The following is a 23,795-nucleotide window of genomic DNA, read 5'->3' as shown; positions in this document are numbered from 1 at the left end:
CTACATGGATATTAAATTTTGTTATCACTTCTTGCTACACTAGCTGTGATTTTTCAGAGAGAAAATGTTATTAAGAATAAATTGAGCAGACTCTTCACAATGTCATAAACAAAAACTGAAGGTCATAATGATAACCTTCCAACACTCTATAACAAGGATACTTCTCACCATAAAATGTAGTAAAACAAAGATCAACATTTATATAAAAACCTTTTGAGGAAATTATAACACTATATCATTCATGAAAATGAACCATTGAAAGCTAGTTGCATCTGAATATTCAATTTCCTCCTGAAAATAGTCCTGTAATGGCAGAAGAAAAAAGCAAACAGATCTGGTAGGCAAATGTATATTTCATTTAAAATGATCATTACAATGAAACTGATATAAAAGAAAACAATAATGATGAACATTAAATCAATTCATTTCAGTGTACAACACAGAAACATGTTACATATTCATGGCTGACAGCAACAGCAGGAGAAAAGATTCACATGATGCGTGTTCTCATGAAACAGATCTACACTAAAACACTGGTTTCTGTCTTGACGTTTCCTCCCTGCTCACTTCAGTAAAATACAACTAAAACTCTCCTGTCCATATTACACAATCCAGTGTTCATATTTTGCTCTGCAATTGCAAGAAGACAACATGTTATTTATATCACTTTTGCTAACAGATCACCATGTACAATCTTTTTAAAGCTGATATTATCTGAGAACAATTTTAACTTTATTGGGCAGAGTCAAACGAATTCATTAGTGACCTGAACAAATCTAAACTTAATGCAGTCTACTCTCTTTTTATGACCTACAGCAATATTAGTAATATACATGTCTGGAGAGAGATAGAGACAAAGAAAGAGATAGACAGAGAGAGAGAGAAAGAGAGAGAGAGAGAGAGAGAGAGAGAGAGAGAGACAAAGAAAGAGAGAGAGACACAGACAGACAGAGAGAGAGAGAGAGAGATAGACAGAGAGAGAGAGAGATAGAGACAAAGAAAGAGACAGACAGACAGAGAGGAAGAGAGAGAGAGAGTTTAATTGTTAAGTAATTGTTCAACAACCAATTTCAAATGAACTACCGTAAACAATGGTTTTAAACTTTCATGTATGATTGACATTCTTAAAATTCATTCAAATGCCTAGTGAATACTCAAGATTTAAAAGCAAAGTATATTGTGAAGATGAGTGTGCTTATATTACAGGCCCTGTCATAAAGTGAGCAGAATTTTCCCCATTGACAATGATCTTCTTGCAGCTATTTCCAGATAAACACTGCTTAATGCAACAAAGAGGAAGAAACATAATATTTTGCATGTATTATTACCTCAGTCCCCAGCATCGCCCCCTTCTCCATCACTGCCATCTCCGTCTTCATCTCCATCTTCCTCCTCATCTTCACCTCCGTCCTCTTTCTTCCTCTTCATCTGAAAAGGCAATATAATTTATTTTGTGCATGTCAATGTACATACACATTCTACCATTTCAGAATTGAAACAGTAACAATTTTGGAATATAGCTTGGTTAAAAATTGTAAAATTTACAGTTTTGCCAGATTAAATTTTACCATCAGTAACTTAAAATGGAAACAATTTTCACATTTTTGGTTGCACCATTAACAAAACATCTTCATATTCAAATAATCACCAAAATGCTGGCAAGATGCATTTACTTTTTGCAGTAGCCCTTTTGCAGGCCACCCCCATTCCCTTTCTTTCTCCCCTTAAATTTGCATAGAAACCATATTAACTTCAAATTCATTTTGTTGAAACTATAAAGTTCAGTCTTGCTTTGTAAGCTAAACAAAGGTAAAAAATACTTCATTCACCACCACCCCCTCCTCCTCCATTTACAAGAGTACAGACATCATTATAAGTTATTTATCTCATCTAACACCCTCTGTCTACTTTGTTTGGACCCCATTCTTTCCCATGTAAGTGTGACCTACATGTATTTATATCCCCTTCATATGTAAGTGATCTGTTTACCCCCCCCCCCCTCCTTCCTCATATAAGTGATCTGTTTACCACCCCCCCCCCCCCTCTATTCCCATATAAGTGATCTGTTTACCACCCCCACCCCCCTCTATTCCCATATAAGTGATCTGTTTACCCCCCCCCCCCCCTCTATTCCCATGTAAGTGATCTGTTTACCTCCCCCTCTTTCCTAATGTAAGTGATCTGTTTACCTCTCCCTCCTTCCTCATGTAAGTGATCTGTTTACCTCCCCCTCCTTCCTCATGTAAGTGATCTGTTTACCTCCCCCTCATGTAAGTGATCTGTTTACCTCCCCCTCCTTCCTAATGTAAATGATCTGTTTACCTCCCCCTCCTTCCTCATGCAAGTGATCTGTTTACCTCCCCCTCATGTAAGTGATCTATTTACCTTGCCTCCTCCTCCCCCTCCTTTCCCATGCCTTCTTTTCCTGTTTACTTTGAAACGATTTCGACTGTCTGCCATGTCTTTGAAAATTTTTCTCCAATGATCCAATTCCTCATCACCTGAAATTATAATACATTTTTGTTCTTCAGTTATTTTTCAGAGGTAATAAGAAGTACATTAGACCACACACAGCAATTTCCTTAAAACAACTCACTCATGATATAGTATACCAATATCATACATTACCCTCTAGAATTCTTCCCTCTAGTACACATTTGAAAAGTTCTAATTTTCCATCATGGTCCGCCTTCACTTTTTCCAGCGTTGGTTTTGCAGTGTTGGCCTCATTAAATCTGATCCAGGCCTTGAAAAAAAAAAGAAAGAAAAGGGTTAGTTTGTTGTTACAAAACTTGTTTACTAATGCACAATTAAAAGACAAAAAGTGCTTGGTTTGGATGAATTTCTTAGTGTATAGAAATCCACTCGTCAACAAAATTATAAAGTTAAATGTTTCCTCCTACATTCATACTCTTGAAGGATCAAATCTACATGTACAGTGTATTAATAATCATTTTCTGGTTTCCAACGCAACTGATTGCAGAATCATAGATCTAAAAAATAATATTTTGTAGGGATAAGCGTATTATAGGCAATATTACTTACTCATCTGTCCACACAAACTGTATCAACCCCTTTGTGATTAACACAAAATGTTCTAAAATGAAGACAGCCTTGTGTCCCCCCTAACTATTCTACACAGGTACAAGTTTGTTACCTGTCCCTCTAACTATTCTACACAGGTACAAGTCTGTTACCTGTCCCCCTAACTATTCTACACAGGTACAAGTCTGTTACCCGTCCCCCTAACTATTCTACACAGGTACAAGTCTGTTATCTGTCCCTCTAACTATTCTACACAGGTACGAGTTTGTTACCTGTCCCCCTAACTATTCTACACAGGTAAGAGTCTGTTACCTGTCCCCCTAACTATTCTACACAGGTACGAGTTTGTTACCTGTCCCCCTAACTATTCTACACAGGTGCGAGTTTGTTACCTGTCCCCCTAACTATTCTACACAGGTAAGAGTCTGTTACCTGTCCCCCTAACTATTCTACACAGGTACGAGTTTGTTACCTGTCTCCCTAACTATTCTACACAGGTGCGAGTTTGTTACCTGTCCCTCTAACTATTCTACACAGGTAAGAGTCTGTTACCTGTCCCCCTAACTATTCTACACAGGTACGAGTTTGTTACCTGTCCCCCTAACTATTCTACACAGGTGCGAGTTTGTTACCTGTCCCTCTAACTATTCTACACAGGTACGAGTTTGTTACCTGTCCCCCTAACTATTCTACACAGGTAAGAGTTTGTTACCTGTCCCCCTAACTATTCTACACAGGTACGAGTCTGTTACCTGTCTCCCTAACTATTCTACACAGGTACAAGTTTGTTACCTGTCCCCCTAACTATTCTACACAGGTAAGAGTCTGTTACCTGTCCCCCTAACTATTCTACACAGGTGCGAGTCTGTTACCTGTCCCCCTAACTATTCTACACAGGTACGAGTTTGTTACCTGTCCCCCTAACTATTCTACACAGGTGCGAGTTTGTTACCTGTCCCCCTAACTATTCTACACAGGTACGAGTCTGTTACCTGTCCCCCTAACTATTCTACACAGGTACGAGTTTGTTACCTGTCCCCCTAACTATTCTACACAGGTAAGAGTCTGTTACCTGTCCCTCTAACTATTCTACACAGGTACAAGTTTGTTACCTGTCCCCCTAACTATTCTACACAGGTACGAGTCTGTTACCTGTCCCCCTAACTATTCTACACAGGTACAAGTTTGTTACCAAGTTTGTTACCTGTCCCCCTAACTATTCTACACAAGAGTCTGTTACCTGACTGTCCCCTTTCTCATAGTCAACCCATGCTACTGTGGCATAGTCATTGAAGAGAGTTCTGAAGTCCTCCATTGTGAGTTCCTCACTGACAATGCCTGTCAGGTGTAAAACAGCACCCTTTGTGATGGAGTCCACTAGTTTCTGTAAAAAAAAATTCACAATCATCTTCAACTCATAAAAAATACATGATTAAACAAGAAAATCATTATTTTACCCCCTCAATTTTTTTTAAACAGTTATGAGAAAACTTGCACTTTAGTGGAGAAATACTTTTTTCTGCAAATCTAAGACATGCATTTATAACAAACACTGAAGTAAATTTTGAAATACAATTTTTACATGTATCACCAGCAGTAGTGATGCACTGGTCAACTTGCAAAACACTTCTACGAAAGACACAATTGATATTGCCAGAGTTTCAATCAGATACAAGGCATTTATCTGGAAATCATTATTATGTGCATAAATGTTAGTCCATTTTTGTGAGTGACCTTCACCTTGAATGTTGTGACCCCTAAATAATCTGAAAATTTTCATGTCCGACTCAGGTATTTACACTTCTTTACATTTCCAGTACAGCAACATGAAAAGCCACGTGAAGAAAATAGATAATATGGTATTCTTAATTTCTTGCATTCTTACAGTTGTAAATCTTGAAGAAGTTTGGCATCTTTCTGTGTTTGAAATTAAAACTTAACCTGGAATTCGTCTGTGAAAAAAGCATAGATTGATATCCATACAGTTACTAACCTGTTGATATCCATACAGTTACTGACCTGTTGATATCCATACAGTTACTAACCTGTTGATATCCATACAGTTACTGACCTGTTGATATCCATACAGTTACTAACCTGTTGTTCTTCTGTTTCTCTTCTCTGTTGATCTCTGTAAGATAATAATTCTAATTGTGTTGAGGGTTTTAAAAAATACTTTGAAATTTTCCAACAAAAAATTCAAGCCCCTCTCATGATTCCATCCTAACTCTAGTGGTCATGGTGTGAACTAACTTCAAATTCAATCAACAAGAGCATCATTGCATACCAAAGAATTCAATACATTGCATACCAAAGAATTCAATACACATCAAATAAATTTAATCAAATAATTCAATATACTGTACACTTTTGGCTCTTGAGAAAATGTTTTTCAAAGAATTTTCAAACAAATTCATTCAAATGTAAAGATGCCAAATGTAAACATTTTTTTTTGGGGGGGGGGGGGATAAAATCCCTATACCAAATTTTATCTCTCTGGTGTTTAACTCTCACACCATATCTTCTTATATAAAATTACTTACTCTTTTTTCCTGCGTAACTGTTCCAATTTCTTCTGTTTTTTTCCATCCTCTCGTTCTTTAAAGTACTGAGTTCTAAAATCAAACAAAACTTCGTTTTTAAGTATTCAGCTTGAATGCAGACAAACATTCTGTAAGTAAAATACAGAACCTACAGAAATGTGGTATTTGTTTGATTCTAAAAAGGTATGACAGTGTAGAGAGGAAATATCTTAAATGCAAATAAGGTACAACAACACACCTGAAAAGCAAAATGATATTCAAAAACATTGTCACAATAATTTTACAAAATGTGTAATCAATGCCAACTCCACTAAATTTCTGAAATCTACATAGAACAAGTTATACAACAAATATTCTTGTTAATTTCCTTCATCAAAAATTCCACAAGTCCCAAATTTATAGATTTACACAAATGTTTTGTCACAGGCATTTTTATCAAAATACATGTGTGGTGGCTACCATCTACACAGACATACTGTAGATATTTTCTTAATATCAATGAATCAAATGATAATGCATTTACCCCTCATCATCATTCAAAATTAACAGAGGAAATTCCTAATGTCAGTATGACGTTTTCCCTGATACTATTCATAGACTGTCATTAAGATCTCAAAATAAAGGCATAATTTCTATATCAATTATAATTATACAAGTCTATGATTAAACTTTGATACCAAGGGTTAAAAACCATGAGTAAAGAGGTATGAAAATGAAATTGTCCATCTATATTCAATATTAGGTCAAGGGATTAGCACTATATACTAGAGCTGCTGATTGATTGTATATTATTTAACGTCCCGCTCAAGAATATTTCACTCTTATGGCGACGTCAACATTGCCGGTAAAGGACAGCAAATTCTAAGCCTATGCTTGGGGCTTACAGCCTTTGAGCAGGGAGGGATCTGTATCGTACCACACCTGCTGTGACACAGGGCCTAAGTTTTTGCAGTCTCATCCAAAGGACCGCCCCATTTAGTCGCCTCTTACGACAAGCAAGGGGGTACCGGGGACCTCTTCCAACCCAGATCCCACAGGACAGTTGTTAATTGATATTGATGTATCACAGATTCATGTTTTGATATAATATCCATACATTTTTTTTTATAACATCAATACATTTCTCACTGTTTTATTGTAATGAATTCTCCAGAATTTTCCCTTTTGTTTTTTCTCTGGTTTTGCTTTATACTATGCATGGACCACCTCTTGTTTTCATTTAAAGTCCATGTAATAGTCCTATGAGCATGTATTTCTTTTTAAATTCTCTCTCATCTTATCATTTCAAACAGATGTGTTTTTCATATCCAGTATTTACATTATTTCAAATCTACTAGGACAAAAAACTTTAAGTCGTCAATATTGCAGTTTATCGGACAAGCAAAAATGACTGTCATTCATCATTGTTGGTAAGATTTCAATTGTAGTGATGTTTAAAATAAATGAACAAAGAATATTTTTGTTCTACAAAAAGATGCAACTGCTGCTAAGCAGAGCTTACTAGTACCAGTTTTACTATTCATCTGCCAATCAAAACGTCTGTACACTTTGTTTTTACAAACAAACAAGCATCGCTTAATATATAATTATTTTTAATGTATGTCAATCCCAACTTAATTTCTTTGCATCATCCTGACTATATCGGGCACCTTCTGTAGTGGACATTGCTGGACTATACCCGTTAATTCCATAAATTTTTTGGGATTGATGCGAAACGAAAACAACAGTTGATAATATAAAAGTACATTTGGTGTACCTCTGCTACAGATGACATCTACAAGTTTAATGAACTTTACAACTTACTTTGACTTTTTGATCAGAATAGATTCTTCATATTTCGACTCTGGTTCAGCCACAAATTTATCACAATCTTCCTTCTTTGTAAATGTGACAAACACAGATCCCTGTAAATGACCAAAAACCAAAGTGTTAAACACATCCTAAAACAGCCATTAGTCTCATGCTCTGCTGCAGTAACCAAAGTGTTAACCACATCCAAAAACAGCCATTAGTAAGTTTAATGCTCTGCTGCAGTAACCAAAGTGTTAACCACATCCAAAAACAGCCATTAGTAAGTTTAATGCTCTGCTGCAGTAACCAAAGTGTTAACCACATCCAAAAACAGCCATTAGTAAGTTTAATGCTCTGCTGCAGTAACCAAAGTGTTAACCATATCCTAAAACAGCCATTAGCAAGTTTAATGCTCTGCTGCAGTAACCAAAGTGTTAACCACATCCAAAAACAGCCATTAGTAAGTTTAATGCTCTGCTGCAGTAACTGTATTTAGACAAAACATGTTCACTTCTTTTCTCTGTAGTTGATCAAACAAATAATAGGATCAGATTCATTCATGTTCATTTAATGTAGATTTCCAATGTAGATATCTTGGGTATTCTCACAGTTCAACTAGTGTCATAAAACAGAACAAGAGGCCCAGGGGCCTTATAGGTCACCTGAGTATCATGTAACAACCTTCCAATGTTTGAATTAGGTTTGTGTTTAAATATAAGAATTTTACTTTTGGATGGAAGAAACATTGAATAGCTATGTGGTCAGCCCTGCCTTTGCACCAGAACCCCTGACCCAGGGGCCATAAATTTCAGTTTTGAAAGAAGCATCCTTGATCATCATTATCATACTATTAGTTTGTCTACTTAATACCCAGCAGCAGAGGAGAAGATTTTCAAAGAAATAAAATGCATTTTCACTATATGATCAATAGGGCCCCACCCTAATACCAGAACCCCTGACCCAGGGGCCATGAATTTCACAATTTTGAAAGAGGCATCCTTGCTCATCATAACCATGCTATTGGTTTGTCTACTTAATACCCAAGGACAGAGAAGAAGATTTTCAAAGAAATAATGCATTTTCACTATATGACTTATAGAGCCCCACCCTAGCACCAGAACCCCTGATCCAGGGGCCATGAATTTCACAATTTTTAACAAGAGGTACTGTGAGCAATGCTCACTAAGAATACCCCCCACTTACCCCAATCTCCCAAAGAGTGTTGGTAATGGGTATAAACTAGCTCTTTTCTGAGTGTTGCTACTTCGATGTCCAGTGCGCATGACCTTTGACCTTTTGACCCCAAAACTGATAGGGAACATCTTCATCCTATGGGTAGTCCATATGTATGATATGGTGACTGTAGGTGGAAAGGATAACGCTTTAGAGCCCGGAAACCATATTGCTACTTCGATGTCCAGTGTGCTTGACCTTTGACCTTTTGACCCCAAAATCGATAGGGAACATCTTCATCCCATGAGTAGTCCATATATATGATATGGTGACGGTAGGTGGAAAGGATAATGCTTTAGAACCCGGAAACCATTGCGTCTACAGACGGACAACCCGATTCCAGTATACCCCCCCCCCCCCCCCCCACAACTTGTTGCGGGGGGTATAAAGAGGCATCCTTGCTCATCATTACCATGCTATTAGTTTGTCTACTTCATACCCAGAGACAGAGAAGAAGATTTTCAAAGAATTTCTACACTTTCACTATATGACCAATAGAGCCCCACCCTAACACAAGAACCCCTGCCCCAGGGGCCATGAATTTCACAATTTTGGTAGAGGGCTCAACACTCATTATAATTATGCCCACAGTTTGGCTTCTTGATGTCCAGGAGTAAAGAAGAAGATTTTTTAAAATTACACTCATTTTGATGGTTTTTGCCCCACCCCTCAGGCCCCAGGGGGGCAGGGACCACGAATTTCACAATTTTTGTTCCCCTCCACCCACAGATGCTATATGCCAAAATTGGTTGAAATTGGTTCAGGGGTTTCAGAGAAGAAGCTGAAAATGTTCAAATGTTAACGAACGACGCACGTCGCCGGACAAAAACAGATAGCAATAGGTCACCTGAATGAATTCAGGTGACCTAAAAATCCAAAACAAATTCAAATACTAGAGTATATATTAAATGGTTAACTGGTTAACAGACATCATTAGAACTTAATTTTTCATAAGAACTCCTTTTTTCATTGGTGTAAAACAAACCTTGAACTTCTTTTCTTGGTCTCTCCTCATGTACACAGTGTCTACTGGTGATATTTTCTCAAAGAATGCAATCAGTGTATCAAGGGAAACATTCAAAGGAAATCCTTTCTGAAATGTACAGGAATGAAACCATTTAAATTACACCTTTCTGTCTGGAACTGGGACTATCTGAACTTATCAACAATGATATACATATAGAATTCATTTACGAGAACTTTATTTACATGTATATTTCCGAGATAGGCTTGATGAGAAATTAATATTGTGCTATATATAAAGTGATAAACAAACTGAAAGTTTGCAAAAAATTTTGTTGCACTAATAAGTCTGGTAAGGCAAAATATTGGAAATAAAATCTGGCAAAAAGTTGACTGACAGTGCTATGTACATACAACATATGCAGATCTCTCATTAAAATCATTTCTTCTTTCTTCTGTGTTTTCTGGGATCGACATGTCTGGATTCCGACGGATGAAAACATTGTCTTTACTGACCTAATAATAAAGCACAAACTCGAGCTCATTTTATCATCATAAGTGAAGCTTTTACAGCATAATACATTTGAAATTAGGACAAAATATATCACCCTATATGACATATATTTTCATCATACATGTTTTAAAGGTAATGGGAAATGGTAGTTTGTGTAAAATAAATTGTGTATTTAGGGAAGCCAACAGATATACACAGACAGCAAGAGTATAACTGATTAAAAGTGCTAGCTTTTAAACTTTCTGGTTTATCTCCCCCTGCTGATGATGTCAGTTTCACCCAAGTTTACTGTCAGACTTCTACCAGAGAAATCATAGTAAATTGCTACATTGTGCTGCATTTAATTTATATGCAAGAACACAGAAATATGCCTCTATGTACATTTTCCCATGGGATCTGAAATTTCGATGAACATGGGTACAGAATCTTTGGCGAAATCGTTTTAAGGTCACAAATATGTCTCTGCTATGTTCAAAACATTTCATCGACCATTAAGTTGGTCAATCCATGGCCAGTGGCAGAAAAACACGACTACAAGAAGGTTAATTCAAACTCTAATGTCGTTCTTACGAGATCTGATCCCCCCCCCCCCAAGGAAACATAATATGGGAGAAAAACAGAGGAACTTGACAGCCTTCATCAAGTGATGAGCATTTTCTTTTAATTTTTACAGAAATCTTGTACATGCAATCATTACAATCTACATTTTTTGGAGTAAATATATTTGTGTTAACACATGTACAGTCCTTGAAACGTTCTACTTTCCCACTTGAACGGGGAATGCACGGTGAGCAAACAGTGAACGCATGGTGAGCAAACGCCAAGTGCACGCAGAGCAAACGCTGAATGCGTTTTGGTGAACGGTGAGCGAAAAATGGTACATTATATTCATTCAGAATATTTCGGATTTTTTCCATGAATTTTACTTACTTTATAATCAAGTAGGGAATATATAATTATATGAATATATCTGTTTGTTCATTTTTGTGCAAGTACTAGTCCAGTAATTAGCACCGTCGCGATATCAAGAATTTACAGGTGTGCATGCATGACATCAAAATTTACAAACATGCAAATAAAACACATTCCAGAAAGGAGTAAAGATAAATGCATTAAACAAACAACACAGATGGTATAGGTACCTTGTGTTGACACCTGAACGCTTCTAAATAGTATAAAAGGTTTATTCCCACATAGATTTTGGGTAATTCACATTATTCCAAATACATGTATAGTACATTTATATCGACCTGAGGAAATAATTCCAGAATTAATGTACGTACAAAATAAATAGAGCAATATCTGTATATTTTTGATGCAGATTAAACTTCATTGTACTGAGCTATACGTATAATATATGTGGGACAGAAATGTAAGAGAAAAGTAACATCTTTATATTAAAGACAAACGATACAAAAGTTTCAAATTTGTGGAAAGGAGTAAATACATATATTGACAATGATTTTCGTAAGTACAGGCGTATAATAATCAGAAATACTTGTCAAATCAGTTTGACATTCAGCCACGAATGTGCATTGAAATGTGACATCGGTTTTTTTTTAAGTAAGGGGGGGGACTTAATGAAAAAGTTTGACTTGTCTAAAATTCTTCTCAATTGAGACAAAACAATTACAATAAATTGTGCATTTGCCCAAACTTAAATATACTAAAATGAAAATTCAGGAGGAGTGGGGGTGGTTAATATTTATTAATCGAAACTACCTTATTTTGCACATGCACCAGCACTCATCCTTCGCTACATGTGTATGTATAAGGGTTTAATTCATAACTGCAGGCTCTTACATTCTTCTCTCATTCAGACCCCCCCCCCACACTTTTTAACCAAACAATGTTTTTAATAACAAAAATGATTTATTCTATTCTTTGATATTGGTGAGTGATCTGCAATTTTCCTTCAATTTTCACAGTTGATAATCCTGACACTTGCATTTTATAAATTAAATTTCTGATATAATAAGATGTTTAGTTTCACTCTTACGCACTCATTCAATTTTCATTTTTGCCTTGCTATGAAGATCGATCCTTTCACTTTGGTGTTCCGAATGACAATGAATGGTGAACGCTTTGTGAACGTTGAACGCAAAACTGTACGTTGAGGGGGCACAGTAAGCGAACGGAAAATGGTAAAGTAGAACGTTTCAGAGACTGTAACATGCTCATATAAGCATTTAATATTTCTTTCCTTTTAAATAGAAAGTTTATTCATGTACATGTATATGAAAAAAGAGAGGGTTAACTATTCGATCCAACATATAATATTGTATAGCCTTGTATAATTTATTCCTCTTGTTCATTCAAATTCGAAGAATTTGCTTTGGACACTTTTTCATATACATATGGTATACTAATTTTAAAATGTTTTGAAACATAATACATAAATAGTTTTTATTTCTAAGTTTGGGTATACAAACAACAATGAACATTAGCTATATGCTAGTTATTTACCAACTTCCAGGAATGTTGGCACTAGGGGGTCATTTTGTAGGAGGAAACTGAAGTACCCAGAGGAAAACCACATGTCTGAGCAGGCAACCATCATAACCTCTCACATACTACAGACCCTGAAACGTGCTACTACACCAGTTGCACGGTACGGTTCGGTACGCTTTATGAACGGTACGGTTCGTTTTCTGAACGGTACGGTTCGTTTCTTGAACGGTACGGTTCGTTTCTTGCACGGTACGGTACGCTTCTTGAACGGTACGGTTCGCTTCTTGCACGGTACGGTTCGCTAAAAATAACTGCACGCTTTGTGAACGGTTTGCACGTTTTATTAATGAGGTGGGCGTGGCCTGAACGCTTTGACTTCGTATAAATTGTACGTTTCGATAGTTTGTTTTCACTCGATCGGTCTTATTCGACTCTTTGATTATCGGCTGCAGGATTTGTGGTTGTGTTAGAATGTGCACATGGGGAAATGAGACGTTATTTTTTATTGCTTCAATGGAATAATTCCATATTGATAACGTACATAAAAGTTATGAATAAAAGTTTTTAGAATTTGCTTAAGTCTAAGTCTTAATGGTTGTTATTACGTTTCAATTTGTTTTTCATTTCTCATCAGACATTTATTAATTTACGATTTTATAAAAAGTTGTTACATGAACTGCTCCCCGACATGGGCGTGCGTAAGTGTAAAAACAAAGCGTATTAAGTTTCCGGATATAAATTACAGTGCCTAAATTGGAAAAGTTTTTAAGAAGAAGTGAATTTTGTTTTGAATACACTAAAGTCGCAAATGACACAATGATTATTTTCTGCACTTCACATTTATTGTGATTTATCATCGGCATTATGAAAGATCCAGGATATCTGCACGTGAAGTTTGTACGTCCATTTTTGTCAGCATTCAGTCATTCATAATTAATAATGTAAGATATCTGTTGCATTTGTCTTTGAATCAAATAAAATGATGATAATACATATATATTCCTATCCTTTATCACTCGAAGTCCGATTTTCATTTCCCTGACTTTATTTTTGATCACTGAAAATTGAATTAAAAAAAATTAACAGAAAAGTAAGGCAAGTGTATAGTTTGCAATAAAAATGTTTCATATACCTTTTCTATATATTGTTGAAATACTTGAAAATGCTGAAATGAATAATTTTTTGCGGCCGATTTGATGCTTTGCATCAATTTAACTTGTTTACATTCTTTTACACATGTATGTATCTATTTATTTCTCTGTCGATGTAATTAAAAATTGTTTATTAGTGTATATAATAAATCCGCCAATCTACATCTATGTATATGGATCGTTATCAATGTAGAAGAGAAAAAGATATGTCAAAATTATTGCTAATAAAGTAATGAAAATATTACAGTGTAGAACGTGACAACTTTTCTAATCGGTCTAGAAATTTCTCATATGATTCAGACACTGTACGTAGGAAAGTACATATTGAATACATTAACGCTACAAATATCAATTTCATCTTCTTACGGCAAGCCCTGTGCCATACGTGTAGTAGCATTATCAGGGACGTTGACGTCCCTGATTATATGAAGAAATTAAATAGGCTACTTGTAAGTACTATTACAGTATTGTAGTTAACTTCACCCTTGAATTTAAAAGAATTGATTGAAACAGAAATTCCGTTAAAACAAAACAACGAAATGCCCCTTGGTTCACTCTTTAAAAGTCTGCAAGTGAAATATACATCCACAGTACACAGGACTGGCTGCAGAAGCATGCATGTAAAATACGTGCAGTGATCTGACGTCTATTTCTGTTAACAGTTCACAGTATAAAACGAATTTTTATGCATAATTCAGTCAAAACTTGGGTACTTGTTGATAACATACATACACATATATGCACTGAAACAATGTGATATTTACGGAAAGTAATTTAAAAAAAAAAAAAAGAATATCAAAGATGTTTTAAGCATCTCGGTGATTTTCACAGTTGATAACCCAGCTTCGTGATGTTTGAGGATAATGCTTCGAATAGCCAGCGATAGTCTACGACCTCCTTTCCCATCGGGCGCCATTGTGAAAATAATATACTGTGGCTGAAAAAGTGGTTCACGTGACATAAAATGCACGCTTTCTGCACGGTACGGTACGCTTTCGGGCTTTTGGGGGCGGGGTTTGCATAATATTATCCTGCACGCTTTCTGAACGGCACGGTTCGTTTCTTGAACGGTACGGTTCGTTTCTTGCACGGTACGGTACGCTTCTTGAACGGTACGGTTCGTTTTTTGCACGGTACGGTTCGTTTCTTGCACGGAACGGTTCGGTTCCTTTTTAAGGTGTAGTAGCACGTTTCAGGGTCTGTACCACTGCCGATCACGGGGAACGAACTCAGGTTTCAGTGGTGAGAAGTGAGTGTGTTGACCTGAACACCCGACAATGCAGATATTCTGAAGAAAGGGAGTGGCTGTCTTCTAATCACCCTAGAATTCCAACCCTCCCTTTTTGGAACCACCCATCAAAATAATATCACATTTGGTTTGAATAGTGTTTTTCACTATATAACATTCACATGTATAGTACAATAAAGAATTAGTTTACTTGAAATTCCTAGTGCACATAATAGTAATTTAGTGAATGAAGTAATACTCTTTTACAATGGAATGTTGAAATGAGTATGGGTAAGGTGATTCTGGACATATAAATTCTTTGGGCTGATAAATTTTGCATTGACACATATCAATCTTTGAATTTTTCATACAAAATTGTTTAAAACCGTTTCCTATGACCTTTAATTGCACAATTCAAATACAGCAGTTATAGTTGCTATGGATAAGTGCTACACACCTGAATTAGTCCAGAGCTAGCTTTCCTTAGGGCTGTGGCAATAAGCTTGTGATTTGTCGTCAGTTGTTTCAGTCGATTAAATTTGGTCATTGTGGCTAAAGATACCCCTATTTGTTGTTAAAGAAAATATTTCTACAGCAAACTAAAACTCTGTTGGTTCAAGACAATTGACGATATACACTTTCATACATAAACTCAAAGTATATGCAAAATGATTAATTGCCTTTGGCAACTATTGTACAGAATGTGCTACTCTCTGCTCCATTATAGCTTAGTTACTTTTTACAAAAGAAAAGGCCATATGTTTTTACTTTATGAGAACAAAGATGTTGTGACAGTTGCTGATTACCATGTATTTTCTCATCAAACATTTCATGCTAATCTGATATGTGCTACACATGTTTGACTAGCAACAAATAGCCTGCTACATGAGGTCATCGTTAAAAATATTTTTGCTTGATGTACTCCGACCCATATTTTTCAAGGTGGGTCGGTAGGTAGGGTGTTTTTGGGGGTTTTTTTATGTCATGAATTTTTTTTTAATATTTTCTTTCAAAATAAGGAGAATTTTCTATTTTTCAAGGGAACCAAGAGGGGAAAAAAATTAAATTTTATAAATTGCTGAAAAAAATGATTGGGTAGGAGCAAATTTGATGGCTGTGATGTAACTGGCTAAATCATTCTTCTGGATATTCATTGTTTCGAGTCACCAGAAGATATTAGAATAGCGAGGTCAAGATATCCAACATCTAACTTCCACTGGATTGCTATATATATAATATTGGACAACATGTTTTCGAGAAAGGATACAGCCATCTTCAATTTTCATTTCATCTTGAAGAAATTTGTCTCTTGGCAGATTTGTATCTCCAAAGTAGTACTGAAATGAATAATAAAGTACATTTTTTTGGTTATTGTACACAAATTAAAGTGGCTATTAAGCATGGCACATTTCAGAGCATTTTGATTTCTTTGCAAGTGACCAGTTGTTGATTTCACATTGGCAAAGCCAAACTTATTTTAAAACTCTCTGCAAACAATCTGAGCCACAGGTTTGGAACACTTCCCCTACAGCAAGATATTCTTGTGAAATACTCTTGTGAAAACACAATCATCCCTCTTTAGCCAGAGTAAATATATCCTGTACAATCAAGAAAAACACCAGTGGAGTACATCTCATGTTTCACGTGAAAAGAGGAAAAAGTGCTAAAATGTCTGATACTTCTGCAAATATATAAATCAAAATCTAAATACTCATGATGTGCATTTTCAATCAAAACACCTGTTTATGGTAATGTTTACTTTTTCGCTAAAGAGGAATAATCGCGTTTTAGCGACAAGACCTAGTTATAGAGAAAGTTTTCCCAACCTGTTTTGTCCACTATTTCATCACAAAATTTTACCCAAGGCCAACATTTAGTATATTCAATAAAAACAATACCTCTAACTGCCTAATGATCTTTTTCTCCAGAGTATTTGGTGGTCCTAAATCCTCTTTCACATCATCTACCACCTTCTTCTCGGTACTGGCGTTACCATTTGTAGTATCATCTTTAACTTCTACTTTCGCTTCGTCTGCCATGACTGTCTGTTAAAAAGAGTAAAACAAATAATGATAAAAACTTATCAAGAGGATTCTATTTAGGATACCGCATGGATTCAAGTGACTTTAGATTTATATTTATAGAATTCACACAAGATAATAATGCCGATTTCTGCACAAAACAATATTCATTTTGAACAAGCCTAGCCTGGAATCGCGGAGAGAAACGATTCCGTAGATCATTAAAAAGCGTTTAAAAGTGAAAACATACAAACAGTATTGATACTTTTACAGCTATACAACACGTTGTCTTGATTTCATTCGATTAACGCAATGTATCCGCAATATTTACCTGTGGATAAAAGATATTTCACGTACAACCACGTTTTTACATCATATTGTCGCGCATGCGCAATCAAAATTTGTTAAGTCGTTCTTGATTGGATTCGACCATAAGAAAATGGTTAAAAAAAAAAAGGGGGGGGGTCAGATGTATTCTCATATTCAATTATGATATGATTCAAGTGAATCCACCCTTACTCCGTTTTTTGGTAGTATTTATAGTGATATATTCACTTTACGCCATTGTCTTGTCTATCTCCTGATGGTATAATGTCACGCGAGATAGTGATTAAGAGGTAAAAAGTACAATTAAATGAATCTACTTAGTTTCATTTATAAATTTGTGAACAGCTGAAAAAATGTTATAATAAGTCAGCAAATGCAAATTAACATCACCGCACAATAACAGATTTGTGTCAATGTTGACCAAGTCAATCATGAAAAGGCGATTTAAAGGATTATTTCTAACTTTAACGCGATTTTTACAAGCAAACAAGAACAAATGGAGAATATGTAATATTACGTTTATAAAGATCATAATGAAATATACAGTCACGCCTTAGCTTTTTATTAATAATGTTAACGAATCGTTTCCCAAAAGAAAAATATGAGGGTGGTCTTGTGATTTCTGCTATCAAATATGACTGTAGCCCGGAACATATATTAATTAATACCTTACGCAAGGGTTTGTCTTTAATATATTCTTCGTCATAAGAGTTATTTTATGATTTACTTCAATATACATGATCAAATATAGCATACAATCAGGCTCAGACGAGAATACGACCTCTGGGAGGAACCTACGGTGCTAATGTAAAAGATGATCGAGTTCTGGGAACCAGCTTTTTCTATAGAAAAACCATCGTTTTTCAACCCCCAATTGACCCCTGGGGTGAATATGAAAATTCTAAAACTTTAATGCATATCTAAAGGACACATAAAGATGACTTGGTTACTGCGTAAAATGTAAGAGGAAGTCTGGGAACCAGGGGTATTTTTTGTCAAAATGTCGTTTTAAGCTCAAAATAAAGGGAAAAAAATCATAAATTCAAAAGTTTAATTTACATGAAAGCTTCCCGACATAGTGCAGAATAAAGTCATAGCCCCCACGGTTAGGGTGTGGCCATAATAGGGGGTCCACATTTTACATGCGAATATAATCTTCTTAAAAACCACTGGGCAAGAAAATTGTAAATTTACATGAAAGTTTTCAGCTGACATCGAGTATAAATCCACGTTTGTGCAAATCATGGTCCCTGTTGTAGGGTGGGTCCACAACAGGGGACGCAAGTGTTATTGCTGATACATTGGACAAACCTTTATGTTCTAATTCGTTACACTCAACCGAACATAAATAATTTATACTATAAATAAACACAGTGTGTAGGTACAGAAGCGCTCTCAAGAGTGCAGTTTATTGACATCAGAAATCAAATATTATATATAATATCTTCTTAGAAAAATTACATCTTCTGTTCTCTACAATGAGAAAATAAGATCGGTAATAAAACAATTCATAAATGCTTTGTGGGTGGGTGCCATGTCAAAACGCACAGGAAGAGAGCCTTCGAATGGGGCCAATTCCTTACTTGCAAAATCACGAGAAGCCGTGCTTCTCGAATTTAAATACCTGTATAACAGGTAACAGAAACTTAAAAACACGTGTTCGATATACACACGTGTAACTATAACTACAATAAATACATTTAAAAATTATTTCTTGAACTTTTTAAGAACAGCACAGCCAGCTTCCATATTGTGTATATACATTCTTTACGGGAATATCCTTCACGCAATGCTTGGGTGTGTGGTCTTGTGACATTCATCTGAAAGTTAACCTACTTTTGATAAAAATATGACCTATTAAATATAAGTCCTGAACTATTTAAGGTACATGTAGCTCTTTCATATCTTGTTTGGTTTATTTTTTATTTTCTTCCGCCCAAAACAAAGAATCTACCTCAAGACTTATCGAAAAACAATATAGTAGGACTGTCCACGACATTCGAGATTTCTAAACACGCTCCGATTTTACCCTGCGTACTTGAACTTTGACCATTCACGAACTTATGGGACTTAACGCGAAAAACCATTGTTATCAATTCTTCTCTGAAACCGTAAATAGTAGGGCCATGAAATCTTCGCTAAATTCATAAGATGATTAAGGTGAATAGACAGTTTTTCTTTTGACGATTCCTTATCTCTAGAGGGAGTAATTGCCCCTGAAAGTTTGCAATTTGTACGTAAAAATTTGCAACTCCTAAAGTATTAGTCGTAGAAAGACGGAACCAACTGGAAGGGATCATTGACCTTGAAAATTAGGTCATATCTTGTTTGTATATCTCTTGCGGCAAGACCTTTCATTTCATATCAGGATTTTTGACCAAGGTATTCGGAGTTTGACCTACTTTTAAGAAAACCTATTCGGAACTATCATAGGCGGGGCTTTCATTATTTCACTTCAATTCTCTATTAGCACTAAAGCACATGCAAGTGTTGTTAGCCATGTAGTATAAGTACATGTACATGTATAATTTAAACACACACACACACAACTTGTTATATCTCATACAAAAATGGTAAGATTTGCTCGTTTTGTATTCATTAAATACTTGGAAAGTTTTGTTTTGTGCATGCCTCGAGTACACCATTTGTTTTAAAACTTTTAGATGAATGTGCTGACGTCATAATGCTTCACAGTATTTAAAGTGAGAATGAGGACAACCAAGAGGTATAACAGTTTGAAGACAAATTTAATCTACATTAGAACACCATGAACATACATGATACGTTTGTAAAGTACCAACATATCAGAATACCATCAACATACATACAGTGTAATACGTTTGTAAAGTACCGACATATCAGAACACCATCAACATACATAATACGTTTGTAAAGTACCAACATATCAGAACACCATCAACATACATAATACGTTTGTAATTAAAGTACCAACATATCAGAACACCATCAACATACATTATACCAACATATCAGAACACCATCAACATACATTATACCAACATATCAGAACACCATCAACATACATAATACGTTTGTAATTAAAGTACCAACATATCAGAATACCATCAACATACATACAGTGTAATACGTTTGTAAAGTACCGACATATCAGAACACCATCAACATACATAATACTTTTGTAAAGTACCAACATATCAGAACGCCATCAACATACATAATACATTTGCAAAATACCAAAAAATCCTTAAAAATCACGTTTCTATTTTTCATAATTTTCAGAATGTCTATCTTTTAAATCCAAGGAACCGGAAAATGCGATCCCTCCATGTTCTCCGCGGTCTCACCACAGGGGGTTCTTCCCCAGGAGAAAGTCCCGTGGTGTAGAGGAAACTATACTGTAAAGGCCTTGGTTTCATGGGCTTGGTCTTCGCTTGTTCGTTCTTGGTTGAATCCTGGGTATCGGGTGCAAGTTTAAATGTTTCTATACTGGACAGAAACAGCTTTCGGGGGATAAACTTGGGTATTTTTCCTGTTTCTAAAGCAATAAGCTCCCCAGGTTTGTCCAGTCCAATTTTGACTGGCTTGGTTTTCTGTTTAATCTCTTGTAATTTAACAGGTTTCTGTAGACACTCATTTTTCATTTCCTGACTCGCATCTAAAGTGTCCACATGTTTTGTTTCTATCATTACACTGCCGTCATCCTGATCTAGTTTCTGGGTTGTTATATCTTGGAGAACTATTGCACATGCCTTTTCGACAATGCTCAGGATATATGCTGTAACATCCTCTGTTTTTATATCAAGTTCTTGGCCACTGGTCTCAGGAACAGAATGTGTAATTTGTCCGTTTTCTGCATTCAGAAAGCTCTCAGCGGTTGTTTTGTCTTTTGACTCTTTCTCCAGCACTGCCTCTCCAGTTCCCATGCTTGTCTCAAACACATTTCTCTTCTTTATTTTCTTCGGTTTGTGTAACTGCGTGAAATATTCATCATCAGCCCATGACGGCAGGAATGAAGAAACATTTGCATTTGCAACCTTTAAAACTTCAATTTTCAAGATGGTGTCCTTAACCTTTTCATAAGGTACGAAGTCATCTTTCAAATCCTTGTCGTCTGCCATAGAACGGAAAACTTTTCCACAAATCATCTTCTTTTGATTTTCCATTCGCTTTACTCTTATCTAATGTATCGCCTCCTAGCAAGCGCACAGTATGTTTATGTCTAGTCGCAAGGGAGAATGTGTTACGTCGTACACATTATGACGTGCTGTACATTGTGACGTAATAATTCGGTAACGTTTAAGAAATCAGATATTCTCTGAAAGAAGAGCATACGCTTTCACCCCTTTTTTGACCTGCTTTTCACTCACAAAGCACATTCTTAGTGTTATTTGTAATTACAGTAAATGTTTTAAAATCAACCATTCGAATTTTTCATTTCATGAAAATGAATTCTAAAGTTAAATTAATGACCATTGGTATAAAAAAAACACCCCACTAAATACTAAAGCAGCACCCATATCACAGGTAAGCTTTAAAAAAAAAAAAAAGAACAACTAGGGTGAAGGGTTTGTTTACGAACGCCCCATAGTTATTGGTAAAATTTTTAACGATATAAAGTATTCATATGAATATTTAATTCTTTATAGGACTCGAAAGTTTGTTGTGTTTATAAAGCGTATTTTATTATACCGGTAGAAGGCCAATCTCTATGCTTACAAAAAGCGTGAAACGATTAGGCCTACATGAATCGAAAGAGGGGTGAGATAGACCAGGAATTCACACATTTCAGAGAAATTATTGCCACCAAAAATAAATTATCAAAAAAAAAGGGGGAGGGGGGTTTAGTAATATCCATACTTCAGGTGCCTGTGGTAAATCGTAGGGCCATGAAATTTTCGCCAAATTCGTAAGCTGATTAAAGTGTATAGACCGAGTTTTTCTTTTGACGATTCCTTGATTCCTAAAGGGAGTTATTGCCCCTGAAAGTTTGCAATTTGTACGTAAAAATTGACAACTCTTTAAGTATTAGTCGTAGAAAGACGGTACCAACTGGAATGAGATCCCTGAACGATTATCTTGAAAATTGGGTCAAGGTCAACCGAAATCTATGAAAATGAGCATTTTTCATAGTCTTCAGCGTATAAGATACCAATAACATATGATATGCACAAGTAACCACGTACCAACTATAACTCCAACGGATTGCATTACATCTCTGAATTCTGACCTTTCTCGGATCTACAATTACTTGCGTAAAATCCATTGTGATCAGTACAGTTTCGAAACAGTATAGGGTAGGAACAGGAAATCTTCACTAAACTTATTCCGTGGTCAAGTGTAACAGACCATTTCTTTATTTTGAGGGTTAGTTTACCCCTAACGATAGTTACCCCCCCCCCCCCCCCTGAAAATTTGCTATTTGTACGTAAAAATTTGCAACTCTTAAAGTAGAAAGATGGAATAACTGGAATGAGATCCTTGACGTTTGACCTTGTAAATAAGTCCAAAGTCAACCAAAAATACGAGAAAAATAGCCTTTGTATACCCCCTTTCCTGCAGGAGATACCCTTGAAACATAATATGCATAAGTATTGACACTGATATTGATTTCAACATAATTGATTATAATTCTGAACTTTGACCTTTCTGTGAAAGATGACTCGCGTCAAAAAGCTTGTAATCGCTACTCCTACTAGACCGAAAGTGATAGACACGAAACCTTCGATGATGAATTCACATTAAAACACCCTTGCAGCGAGAGGTTAACTGAAGGTATTTGAGGATTCTTAAACAGAGATATTGCCCCCGAAAGCCTCCAATATCACTATTTAAGCCTATAGCTTTTACATTAATATAGATAGAGACATGGGACCACTTACATTAAGCCCCATGACCTCTAACCTTCAAATTAAGGCCAAGGTCATCATGGAAATGAAATTTTATTCATTTTCAAGGTCTTTTAGAATATTTTCAAATTCAATAAATGTTGTTTGACCCTATATGGACCATTAAATCCCTCTGGACAGATTTACCTTCCCTTTAATGCTTTATAATGTTATAACTTTATCATCTTTGATACTGTTATAGATAATCAGCAAAGGTTTCAACATTCGCTCTTAGATTGTTGACCTTGAAGTTAGGTCAAGGTCATCAATAGGTTTTAATGCTCTTTTTAGATTTCAAAATAGAAATTATGATGTTGCGAGGTTGAAAAATTCATGCCTCCTTTACAAAATACCACATTTTCTTACATCACCAAAAACATTATGGAAAACCCTCTACATATTGTAATTGTTCCGCAAACAATTAGGATTACTAGTTTGTATATAGATTCATTGTGCAAAGACCTTGTACACAATGGTGTACGTTTGATCTTGGGGTTTGACCTACCTTTTTAAAAACAACCTGACCTATTCAATATCCCATGAACTATTTAAGGTGGGTCTTTCATATTTTGTATATAGATTCTTTATGGCAAAACCTTATTATTTCACTAAATTTGACCTTGTGACCTTGGAGTTGGACCTACTTTTTAAATCTCTGACC

At 35.8% G+C, this 23,795-nt stretch overlaps 1 protein-coding gene across 2 annotated transcripts; it reads right to left on the bottom strand.

Moving 5' to 3' along the window:
* Positions 1-335: 335 nt before the first annotated feature.
* Positions 336-17,343, bottom strand: LOC125680904 (lupus La protein-like). Of its 2 annotated transcripts, none has more exons than XM_048920702.2 (14): positions 17,191-17,343; positions 16,818-16,964; positions 16,187-16,256; positions 15,377-15,483; positions 9,990-10,091; positions 9,598-9,705; positions 7,392-7,492; positions 5,589-5,660; positions 5,143-5,176; positions 4,286-4,429; positions 2,629-2,746; positions 2,386-2,501; positions 1,329-1,428; positions 336-630 (listed from the first exon to the last, which is right to left on the bottom strand). In XM_048920702.2, the coding sequence occupies exons 2-13, from the start codon at positions 16,956-16,958 to the stop codon at positions 1,330-1,332; spliced, it is 1,212 nt and encodes a 403-aa protein (XP_048776659.1). In that variant the 5' UTR covers positions 16,959-16,964; positions 17,191-17,343; the 3' UTR covers positions 336-630; position 1,329. The 2 variants fall into 2 exon arrangements, with proteins under 2 accessions (XP_048776659.1, XP_048776658.1); XM_048920701.2 differs by having other exon boundaries at positions 17,272-17,343.
* Between the last annotated feature and the right edge of the window lie 6,452 nt (positions 17,344-23,795).

This window comes from Ostrea edulis, chromosome 2, assembly GCF_947568905.1.
Source record: "Ostrea edulis chromosome 2, xbOstEdul1.1, whole genome shotgun sequence".
NCBI classification, from domain to species: Eukaryota; Metazoa; Mollusca; class Bivalvia; order Ostreida; family Ostreidae; genus Ostrea; species Ostrea edulis.
This window is presented reverse-complemented; position numbering and strand designations above follow the sequence as displayed.

Coding starts and splice junctions, on each gene's coding strand:
- LOC125680904 (XM_048920702.2), bottom strand. CDS start 16,958: ATGGCAGACGAAGCGAAAGTAGAAGTTAAAGATGATACTACAAATGGT. Junction 16,257..16,817: donor AGATCATTAGGCAGTTAGAG/GTATTGTTTTTA, acceptor TATTCATTTCAG/TACTACTTTGGAGATACAAA. Junction 10,092..15,376: donor CTAGCTCTGGACTAATTCAG/GTGTGTAGCACT, acceptor CTTTATTATTAG/GTCAGTAAAGACAATGTTTT.